This window comes from Babylonia areolata, chromosome 30, assembly GCF_041734735.1.
Source record: "Babylonia areolata isolate BAREFJ2019XMU chromosome 30, ASM4173473v1, whole genome shotgun sequence".
NCBI classification, from domain to species: Eukaryota; Metazoa; Mollusca; class Gastropoda; order Neogastropoda; family Buccinidae; genus Babylonia; species Babylonia areolata.
This window is the reverse complement of record NC_134905.1, coordinates 17,880,566-17,893,065: the sequence shown is the minus strand read 5'-3', so window position 1 is coordinate 17,893,065 and position 12,500 is coordinate 17,880,566. Positions and strand designations below refer to the sequence as shown.

The 12,500-nt window shown below is 42.1% G+C and overlaps 1 protein-coding gene across 2 annotated transcripts in view; it reads right to left on the bottom strand.

Moving 5' to 3' along the window:
- The window catches only part of LOC143275657 (unconventional myosin-Va-like), a 162,237-nt gene that overhangs the window by 144,993 nt on the left and 4,744 nt on the right, over positions 1-12,500 (bottom strand). The window contains exons 2-3 of one of the 2 annotated variants that reach the window (XM_076579931.1): positions 3,848-3,955; positions 174-233 (exon numbers count right to left, since the gene is read on the bottom strand). In XM_076579931.1, the coding sequence (XP_076436046.1) occupies positions 174-233; positions 3,848-3,955 (168 nt within the window). The remainder of the gene's footprint in view (positions 1-173; positions 234-3,847; positions 3,956-12,500) is intronic. The other variant, XM_076579932.1, reaches the window with a different exon arrangement.

The following is a 12,500-nucleotide window of genomic DNA, read 5'->3' as shown; positions in this document are numbered from 1 at the left end:
CTACCCCTCCCCCCAACCCCCCACCCCCACCCTCTACCTCTCAGGTCCTCACCTCCAGTTTTTACTGAGCTATCCCTATCATATCCAGGGGCGACAGACAACTCTATCAGTGTGGGACCTTTGCAAGTGTCACAACCAGGGCATGCACAGGCAATCAACGTCAACTTAGTTACCAGGCTCTCTGCGTAGACATGACCAAACTTCCTTTTCACACGCTCCACACGGACAAAATACTGAAAATACAATCAGCGCACAGCTTTCAAACTGAGCCGCTAAGTGAGGAAACTAAAACATTTTTGTTTTGTTTTTTCTTAATCCTGGAAGTAATCATGTTTGTTAACAACACAGAAAATACAACCATAGCATCATTTTCAAACTGAACCACTTACTGACTTAGTGACGAAATTAAAAAGAAAAGAAAAAAAAATCCCAGAAGTAATTGTTGTCATCAACAAAGAACGTGAACCAAGCAGAATAGCATCATAATCATAAGCTCTTTGGAGTATGCGACTGAATATTTTTTTTGTGATTCAAGATAAACATGTGCATTTTGCCATGCAATTTTATAACATGCACATAATATATTTACCCTTCTGTAATCTTTTTTTATTTATCTAATTCATAATTTTTTTTTTTTTTTAAAGAGTAAAGATAAGAGTAAACTATGGACTAAGATACAGCTGGGCCTTTCCAGAACGACACAGGTTTTTTTTTTTCCAAATCCTGTTCCCCTGTCACTCACAGAAAGCAAAAAGGATGGCCAGGGAAGACGAATTCCAGAAAGTAAATGACCAAGTGGAGAAAGATAAAAAAAAAAAAATAATAATAAAATAATAATAATAATAACAACAACAAAATAACAGTGCAGGAAATGACAATGTGGAGAAAGATTTTTAAAAAATAAAAAAATAAAGAAATAACAGTGCAACAACCCAGACCCAAATCTGCCAGTCACTGCTTGAGGGGCTGCAACTGTGCCACAAGTTTGTATTTGCATTTGTATTTCTTTTTATCACAACAGATTTCTCTGTGTGAAATTCAGGCTGCTCTCCCCAGGGAGAGCGCGTCGCTGCACTACAGCGCCACCCATTTTTTTTTTTTTTCCTGCGTGCAGTTTTATTTGTTTTTTTCCTACTGAAGTGGATTTTTCTACAGAATTTTGCCAGGAACAACCCTTTTGTTGCCGTGGGTTCTTTTACGTGCACTAAGTGCATGCTGCACACAGGACCTCGGTTTACTGTCTCATCCAAATGACTAAGTTGACAACCATATTACACAATTGTTTTTCCTGGCAAAATCACTGCACTGGCTTAAAAAAAAAAATATATATATATATATACATTTTTTTTTTTTATCATCCAGTCAGCATCTCCAACTTTAAGGAATCACATAATACAAAAAAATATATTACTTTAACTTTGCTGCTAAAATATTGCTCCTCGTTTTTCTACAAACTGAAGCAACTCAGTCAGTCCGTGTATGGTGAGTGGCCTTATCACTGCCAAAAAAATGCTTTACCTAGCAAAGTTACTTTCCATCCAAGAAAAGACATCAATATATATGAAATACAGCTTGCCAACTAGTAAGCTGACAGATAGATAGGCAGATAGACAGACACACTGCTATATGAAATGGAAGAGCAGAGAAATATTATTGATATATATATATAAAATATGTATGTTGTATACATGGAGCCACATGCAAATATATATATATATATATATATATATATATATCTGACTCCATCCAAACGGACTACTGCAAACAGTACACTGAGTGAGATGTTCATGTTATAGATATATACGCATGATGTGAGTTACACAGATACAGAGCTATGATGTGCACTGAGCAGGGGTGACCAACCATCTGTTTGGCATGACCCGGCGTTGGGTAAAAGTACTGAAAACAAGAGTGCACAACATCAAATGTTCATGTGTGATACTCCTGTGATAACTGCAGCAAACAAATAAGTACATATATAATAAAATGGCTACTGGATAAACACATACACTTACTAATGAAAGTGGGAATGACAATGATTAAATGACATACATGTAATAATCATATGAGAAAACAACATTTAAACTTTTTTTGAGGTACATTTCACAACAACAAAAAAAAACAAAAAAAAGGAACACAACACATGAACAAAACACCTACTGACCCCAGTGAGTTCTGGAAATGAACGTTAACGTCTGTGCTGTGTTCAATATCCACAGCAGCTCATACCAAGAAAAACAAACTCTTGTTTTTGCATAAACAAACAAAGTGGGGATTGAGAAGTATATATAAATATCTAAAGAGAGAGAAAGGAGGTAGTGAGGAGGGGAAAAGGGTGGGGGGGGGGGCGGGGGGCAAGGGTGAGGGGGTTTGGGGGGCGGGCTTGACTCAGTCCCACACTAATGTGACCACGCACTTTCCCAGTGTCAGTTACTCAGTGAGACTGGGTGGTAGTGGTATACGACAGCCCACTCCACAACACCTAGGATGGACTTCAGCAGTATTTTCCGTCACAGCCATTGTAACAAGACCTCATCCCTTTCACTGTGCTGGCACCGTACTCCTTGCAGCGCCAGCAGCCACCTGTTTTTCCCCCTGACAGCAGATCAGCGATGTGTCCACCGTCTTCCAAGACTGCTGCCATTGTCAAACGTGAAAAAGACGGCAGTGAACAAAGGTGTGGGACTCCCCATTCCCTGACCAAAAGATGACGTGGTTGTGTTCCAGCTTTTGGGATTTTTTTTAGATGCTCCCCTCTGGTCGATGGTACAGAAGTATAAGGACAAAAACCAATCGCTTTGCCAATAGCTTTTTCCCGAAAGCAGTCAATGCCCTGTCTCTCAAGCAAATCCAGGGTGATAACTAGAACTGTGCAATCAACAACCCATCTACCTGAAGATCTAGCCATCAGCCCCATCCACATGTAATATGAGGCTTTTGTTCAAACGTGTGTGTGTGTGTGTGTGAGAGAGAGAGAGAGAGAGAGAGTGTCTGTGAGTGTGTGTGCGCACGCATGTGTGTGTGTGTGTGTGTGCAATGCGTGCATGTGTGAGTATTCACAAGTTTTTATATTGATATGCACTTATATGTATCCTAATTTCTACTGTAACTGTGCTTGTGTATGATTTTCGATTTATGTTCGTACCTTGTTATGTACTATCCCACCACCCCAATATTTCTTGTGACCCCGGTACACTTGGTAATAAAGGCATATTCTATTCTATTCTAAGACGAGTTCAAAAGACGCTGCATCTGTAAACAAAGGTGTGGGACCCCCCATCTCCTGACCAAAAGATGATGTGGTCGTGTTCTTTGGTTAAGACAGAGTTCACAAGACACTGCGCCTGAGACTGTCCTTGTCAGTGTGATACATGATGCACACAACACTGATGCTGAAATGAAATATTATCATCAATGAAAGAATGAATAAAGGAATGAATGGATTTCGATGGAACGTAACTTGCACGAATCCGAACATCCATCAGCATGGACGTTCTAATCACATATTCGAAATATACATATATGTATGTCTACACACCTGCAATGAAAGCGAAAGCAGACTTACCGGTGTCCACATCTGCACATTTCAACCCTTCCACTTGCTCTCAATAACACATTTGAAATACCATACTGTCCTAAAAAAACAACAACAACAACAACAAATAAAATACAGTTTCACCACAGAAGAAATCCACCTCTTATGACCGATGTTTTGTATGCATGTATCTGCCCTCAATACATTTTCTGTACCTGCCCTCAATACATTTTCTGTACAACACGTACCCGTACCCACATGATCAGCAATTTCCCTTGACAAGAGGTGAAAGCCCCTCGTGCGTGTCCTTACCTCGGCCTCTTCATACTGGATCTTGATCTTGGCCTGCCCCTTGAAGTCCTCCAGGAGCTCTGCTGCCCGCCACACGCTGTCCGGGTCCGGCACCCAGATCCTGGCGCCCTGAACACACCCACACCCACACTTGGTTCATCACATCATGGAGCGGTAATCCTTTGTTCACGTTAATGAGTGGTGCATTTGTATTTGTGTTTGTATTTGTATTTCTTTTTATCACAACAGATTTCACTGTGTGAAATTCGGGATGCTCTCCCCAGGGAGAGGGCGTCGCTGCACTACAGCGCCACCCATTATTTTTTTGCATTTTTTTCCTGCGTGCAGTTTTTATTTGTTTTTCCTATCGAAGTGGATTTTTCTACAGAATTTTGCCAGGAACAACCCTTTTGTTGCCATGGGTTCTTTTACGTGCGCTAAGTGCATGCTGCACACGGGACCTCAGTTTATCGTCTACCAAATGACTAGCGTCCAGACCACCACTCAAGGTCTAGTGGAGGGGGAGAAAATATCGGCAGCTGAGCCGTGATTCGAACCAGCGCGCTCAGATTCTCTCGCTTCCTAGGCGGACGCATTACCTCTAGGCCATCACTCCACTGTGTATGACAGTCACATATACATACACACACACACACACATATACATACACATATACACACACACACATACACACACACACAAACATACATTTATATATATATATATGATAGTCAGTCGTGTCCGACTATGACCATCAGAACAGCAGAGGAGGCAACTGCTGTCCTGACTATCCAGGCTAGAATTTGATTATAAGTAGAGAGTGTCCTGCCCATGTTACATCCCCACTCTCTCGGCCAAGAAGGTTTCAGGACAGTCGGCATATCACTGAACAACAAACAGTATGCATGCGTACCCCCAAAAAGGAGGCATGGAGGCCAGAATGACTGGTTAAAAAACAGTCAAACATACACAATCATGGCTTGGCTTCACGAACAAAGTTTTAGGAAGTGGGGGTTGTCCATGTCTGCTGCTGCAGGCTAGCTGGTTCACAATACTTACACCCCTGAAAACAGAGTATGGCTGCCTAAATGGCGGAGTAAAAAATCGGTCATACATGTAAAAGCCCACTCGTGTACGTACAAATGAATGTGGGATTTAATAATAATAATAATAATAATAATAATGGTACTTATATAGCGCTGAATCTTGTGCATAGACAAATCTAAGCGCTTTCGCACCAGTCATTCTCACGCATGCATAACTATAAAACTGGAGAAACTAAAGACAAGGAAGAGGCAGGGAAGGGAGGCTATTTTGGGAAGAGGTGGGTTTTAAGGCCAGACTTGAAAGAGCTGAGTGTGGAGACTTGACGAAGCGAAAGAGGAAGTTCATTCCAATTGCAAGGTCCAGAGACAGACCACGAACGAAGAATAACAATACCTACAAGACTGAAGAAATGAGGGAACATGGGGGTGTCAGCCTGCAAATGAAGAGGTAGTAGTCCAATATGAGTAACATCAGATTCCACACAAAATTCCTGCTCTACAAGTCACTGGTGGTCTCCATCCTCTTATATGGATGTGAGACATGGACACTGATGGCAGAAACAGAAAGAAGAATCCAAGCATTCGAAACCAAGTGCTTGAGGAGACTACTACACATCACCTACAAGGAGCACAAGACCAATGACTATGTGCGGAACCTGGTCAGCAACCTTGTTGGGCCCCAAGAACCACTGCTGGCGACTGTCAAACGACGGAAGATGGCATGGTTTGGTCACGTCATACGACATAACACCCTCTCCAAAACCATCCTGCAAGGGACTGTAGAGGGAGGGCGCAGACGGGGGCGGCAGCGTGGCAAGCTATGACATCTTCCTCATGTCCCCCCAACGACCCCAGCGGTCGAGGGAATGAGTGAGTGAGTGAGTAGTCCAATGTATTATCACCACGACGAACAACCTATCACAACCTATGTCCTTTGTTTTTTTTCCTCTTCCCTTTGTTTTGAAGGGTTCTGTTCCTGACAACCAGTCCAGGTGACAGTGCTTTGCATGCACTGTGTGATACACTTCGTTTCTGCCTCTTTTGCACAATGAATAAGAAACTCATCTTTCTTTAAAAAAAAAAAAAAAAAAAAAAGTCCTAAAAACACCACAGTCCAGAGAGGTATCTGTGAATGATGTGCATGCATGCATGTACATGTTTACATACATGCTCACAGACACATACCTACGTAAACTGTTACACTTGTAGCAAGTTCCAATATGCATGCACACACATAAATAATTATATATGCGCATGCAAAAGGTGTGAGGCTTGTGAACTCACCTTCACATAGCAATCAGCGGTTTCAATCGACCTCAGAACATACTGCAGATTAAATCGCTGATACACATTCTGCCCTCCCTCTGAGTTTGCTGCTGTTTTGTGCCCACCTTGCCGACTGCACCCTTTAGAGCTAACCCCCTCTGCACCGCAAGGGGGCTGCGGCCGACCCTGTGACCTTTGGCCCTCAAGGGAAGCTGCACTGTCCGGCCCAGTGCCGGTCTCTTCAGGTCCACGTGATGAGCTGTACCCAGGCTTCTCTGCGACCTCTGCCCCCTCATCGTTTTTATTGCTCTGCGTTTCTTTCCTGCTCCAGAAACTGAAGAAGCTGGACATGGTTGGTGATGTTCTGTTGATGGTTTTCAGGTCACAAAACTAGGTCAGTTTGTTCATTTATTTGTTGCTGTTTTTAGCTTTTTGGTTTTGTTTTAATGTTCACTTCTCTGTTGTTTGAAAACCCAGTTTTTGTTGTGATGCAATTAGAGATGGGTTTATACTAATTAAACTCTGCATAATGTATGTCAGTTTAGAAAGCACAGATTGCTCAGTTTGACTTGTCTCTTAGATTATACTTGTACTCATCTCCAAACAATATATCCGTAGATTTGACATCATCTGCAGTGATCATGAATCTTATACTTTATACTAATTGTAGAAGGGAGTTTCATTTCAATAGTTTAACCAGCAATATGTCAAACATACAGGAATATCCCTTGATTTTCTATTTTCTATCAGTAGAAAAAGCTGTACACAATTGAAAAGAGGCTGAACCAACCGAGGATCACAATTTTCCACAGACTGACAGCTACCTAACACGGTAATACTAAACTATATCCACCCCAGCTGACTCAAAAGATTCACAATCTCTACACACAGTGGAACACAGGCACAAACTGTACGAGGAGACACAGAGATGCACACAGACACGCGTAGGGGGTACTCCAGCTGTTAGGGGTTCCTGTGTCAACAGACACCACCACAGTGATCACAGACTGGGGCCAATGTCCCCCACTGCTGTGAACACAGAGCACACAGCAGGTTCAAACCCAGAAGTCTGCTCAGCCCCGACTCCACACACGCACACACACACACACACACACATGCAGTGAAGCGCTTGGTTCTGGCACTCACTGCTGTGACCCAAACTGAGGTGCTCATTCACCAACCAGCTTCCGGCACGTTCTACACCCACACAGACTGGGGGGTGTCCTGACCTGACCTGGGTTTTGATGCCATCCCTGCTCAGTGTGTCAGTGTGTGACCGGACTGCTGGTGCTGATGTGACACCCTGTCCCTTCTCGGACAGCCCCTTTTAGAACCATCACGACTCCCTGTACATCTCCCACCCTCCCTTCAGTTTGTCTTTCAGTTCATCATTTCCAGCCCTTTCCTCACAAAATGACTCGGCCATGCTCCCCCTTACTGATTCACTGATTGCCCTGGCAGTGTCCCTGTCAAACTGCTCCCTCTTCTGAACTTCCCCCAGGAAAGAGCAGTCATAACGGAAAATAAGTTTGTAAAATAATGTTTGTTCAAGAAAGAAAGGAAAAAAAAAAAAGCTTGTCCACTTACATATATATATATATAGGTATCTGAATTTACACTACTTTACATATGTCATAGCAGTATACTATTACAACAGTATTAGAACTCTTTTTTTCTAATTCTTTTCTTTCTTCTATCAATCAGCCCAATTCATGAAACTGAAAAATCTGCCATGAACTCTTTTTTTTTCTTTTTTTTTTTTTTAATTTGGTTAGCTCATTTCAGTGACATTTGTCATATTACCACTCATCCTGACCACACACCCCCACCCCCAACCCCCACAGCCACATCCAGGTTAGCCTGCTACTAGACGTCTCAGTGCCAGCAGTCCAAAGAGAAAAGTTCTGTCACCATCAGGTCACTGTGAGGCCACACATGATAAGGATGCAGCTCCACAATGCCGCCAGGTCACTTTTGGTGATGTTCAACGGAGCTGGTTTTGATTCAACATAACGTGTGCAGGACACCCACCTTTGTACCGTTTTCTGATAACAATCATCACACACTGCTTGTTAACGCAGATTAGTGCCAACCCAACCCCCCTACCCCAAGATCATTAATTGGACAGACCACTCCCACACTATTCCCAAAGCCCAGCAAAGCAACGTACATCTGTGTCTGTGAGGGACTGTGGTCATAATGAACAATTTCCGGTTCTGTCCACACTATGGTCATGACGGACTTTTCCTGGTTTTGTCCACACTATAGTCATGATGATGGACTTTTTCTGGTTCTGTCCACACCATGGTCACGATGATGGACTTTTTTCTGGTTCTGTCCACACTGCAGTCATGATCTGGTTCTGTCCACAATATGGTCATGATGGAGTTCTATCTGGTTCTGTCCACACAATGATTATGATGGAGTTTTTTTCTGGTTTTGTCCACACTATGGTCATGACAGACTTTTTCTGGCTCTGTCAATACTATGGTCAGACTTTTTCTGCTCTGTCAATACTATGGTCATGACAGACTTCTTCTGGTTCTGTCCACACTATGGTTATGATGGACTTTTTCTGGTTCTCTCCACACTATGGTTATGATGGAGTTTTTTCTGGTTCTGTCCACACTATGGTCATGACAGACTTTTTCTGGTTCTGTCCACACTATGGTCATGACAGACTTTTTCTGGTTCTGTCCACACTATGGTCATGACAGACTTTTTCTGGTTCTGTCCACATGACGATCATCTGTATGGTTATCTGTTTGAATGGGTATATCACTTATCAGCCATAATCAGCATGTTGTTATGTGTATTTATGGGGTCCACACCATAATCAGCAAAAGAAGTATGCAATACAAGCCGAGACAGGGTTAATAACCAGTGAAACATGAAACACTGTTTCCGTGACGGGTCGGAGCGCCACACAGGAGGGGGCATTCTGAAATGGGGGAGTGCCTGGGATCTCAGGACACCGTCCAATACATCACCAAAATATCGCTCTGTGTGTAATTACATGGACTGTCAGGCAGCCAGCTATAGAATAATGTGTTATGATTCAGCCAGCCAGCCACACACCACACAACACAGTCGTTCTTGTCATTCTCAGTGTTCTAATACAAAGGCCTGTAAAAATTGTATTGTATTGTATTGTATTTCTCTTTTTATCACAACAGATTTCTATGTGTGAAATTCGGGCTGCTCTTCCCAGGGAGAGCGCGTCGCTCCACTACAGCGCCACCCCCTTTTTTTTTTCTTTTTTTTTTTCTGCATGCAGTTTTATTTGTTGTTCCTACTGAAGTGGATTTTTCCACAGAATTTTGCCAGAACAACCCTTTTGTTGCCGTGGGTTCTTTTACGTGCGCTAAGTGCATGCTGCACACAGGACCTCAGTTTATCGTCTCATCCGAATGACTAGCGTCCAGACCACCACTCAAGGTCTAGTGGAGGGGGAGAAAATATCGGCGGCTGAGCCGTGATTCGAACCAGCATGCTCCGATTCTCTTGCTTCCTAGGCGGACGCATTACCTCTAGGCCATCACTCCATGAACTTGCATCAGTCCATAATGTTTTGACCACAAAAAAAACAAAAAACAAAAACCACTAATAACACAGAACAAACATTTTTCTTTGATGCAATGACTGAATCTGAAGCTCTATGCTGCGTGAGTTAAACTAAAGGACCAACAGCCTTTTAGTTTTACCACCACTGGGGCAGTGAATTCATATCAACCGCAGAAAGAGAATCAGCAAAGGTAGGTGAGGACCAATCCTTTCCTTCCACCGTTTCAACCTTCTGGGACTGAAGTCTGGTACCCATTCACACATGGGTGGAAAACGGCAAAAATCAGAGTATGGTGTCTTTCCCCAAGAGCACAACACCATGGTGATGCAGCCTTGTGGGCTAGTTGGCCTTTGGGAACCATCCCAACACCGACTGTCCTAAAAACCCTCTTGGCCAAGAGAGTGGGGATGTAACTTGGGCAAGACACTTTCCACTATAATTGAATTCTAACCCAAATAGTCGGAGCAGCAGTTGCCTCCTCTGCTGTTCTGATGGTCATAGTCGGACACGACTGACTATCACACAGATCTACAGAACACCACCTAGCAACCCCGCACCCCCCCCCCTTCCTCCCCCCCCCCCCCCACCCTGTCCTCCCCTACCCCCATCCTGATGAGTCTCATTCAGGCAATAATTGAATAAAACTCTGTAATCGATGGAAAAAAACCAAACAATAAATGGTGGTCCACATTACACAGGAATCAATGGACCCTCAACTGACGTCTTTGAAAGCTTTCAAAATATCAATTATACCCTCCCCTCCCTTCTATCTGTCCCAAGCCCCCAAATATCCCAGAGCAGTAAGAGAAGAACACCCAATTTCAAATGAGCCTGAGGGCAGATTCCCATTTTTTTCTTTATAGCTTTTTTTTTTCTTTCTTTTTTTTTTTCTTCTTCCCCACAGGAGTGTATCAACCCTTGTGTGGGAACAAACAGCAGTAAAGATCTGTCACTCCACTTCAGTGCGTTGAATTCATTCTAAGCACACACACTATAAAGCTTCAGTTCAGGATGCAAATGACGGAGATACGATCAGTGAATCACTACATTTTACGGATGTGTTCTTTTGAGCAGATACCAGGCAGTCAACCAAAGTTAGATATATATATAAATTATATATATATATATATATATATATATATATATATATATATATATATATATATAGACACCAACATGATTTGTTTTACTGCTGTCTTGTTGAGTGAACAGAACAATGACTTTGCTGAGACAACAAGACAGCATCATGCAGATTGACCAGGAGGGGGTTGAGGGGAGAGTAAGAGCAGAGGATAAAAAAAATAAAAAAATTTAAAAAAAAACCCCAAAAAAACCCAGCCTTGATGCAAAGCACTTGATTTTAAAACATTTAACTTATAGGATGTAAACTCGCAAAATGAAATTTAACAAAAGACAACAATTCTCATGCCAAATAATGAACACGAACGGACGATTCATGATTCAAATTTCATGTGTCAGAGACGAGAATGTTTTGTGCAGTCGCACAATGGTTTTCATGGACATGAAATGGTCCCCCCTCACCACCACCCCCACTCTCCCCCACCCCCTCTATGTATTTTTCATGACACAATGCAGGCCATAAAATAATGCAGACAGGAAAAAAAAAAAGAAAAAAAAAAAGAGCACCATGTACATCATTGCCGGGTAATTCCAGAGCAATTTGTCTGGTGCCATTTCCAGCACACTAACTGTCAAGCCATAAACTGACTAGGGCACATGGGGGTGGGTGCTAAGCTCCCTGAGTAGCTGAGCAACAAGTGCTACCACTACCAGTGTACAGGCAAACTGGGGCAGCTGGCACCTGCTTCGCTGCTGTACACCATGTTGTGGTAAGTTTTGTTTCTGCTGTTTCTGGGAAAAAGTAAAGCCCAATCAAATAGAGAAATACGTAACGGGAACAAAAACATTAATTCATGTCCGTATTTATTTTATTTATTTATTTTATTATTTATCAAGACTTCTTTCTATAGCGCATATTCTTGAAGCTCTATGTGCTTTACAACAGCACTAGAAACATTCACTCAAACATCCCCACACAAACATATGCATGTAATTTGAAACATAGGTAAGAGAGAACAATTAAAAGAGGTCATGTAAGCTGATTAAATCAAGAAATGTAACAGGTATATATATATATAATAATAATATATATATATATCAAATAAATATATATATATATATAAGATAAAAACGAAATAATGATAACAACAATAAAAGTAGACAATTGAAATTGAAAGAACACAAAGCATGTATGCGCATACATATATACGTAGACCTGTACATACATACATACATACATGCAAAACACACAACACACACACACACACACACACACACGCACACTCGTACGTACGCACACTCGTACGTACGCACACACGCACGCATGCACCAACAAACGCAAGCATACCCAGACACACTACTCACGCACTCACTCAATCAGTCAATGACACACACACACATACACGCACCTACAGGCACACACACACACACACACAAACACAGACAGACACATCATAGGTGGGAACCCAACCAACAAACAAAAATTGTAATAATGTGAGAAACATCTTTGCAATTTTGTTGTGACAACTAACGAAAGAGAGACCATGCAAAAAAAAAACACCAAAGAATCAGAACACATTGTCACATCACAGATAAAGGATAGGGAAAAAAAAAAGCTACTGTACTCATCTGTAGGAAACATCTTGACAAACTTGGTGATGTAATTAACAAATTAACATATATATAACAAAGTGGATAGAAGTTAACGTTCTCGAAA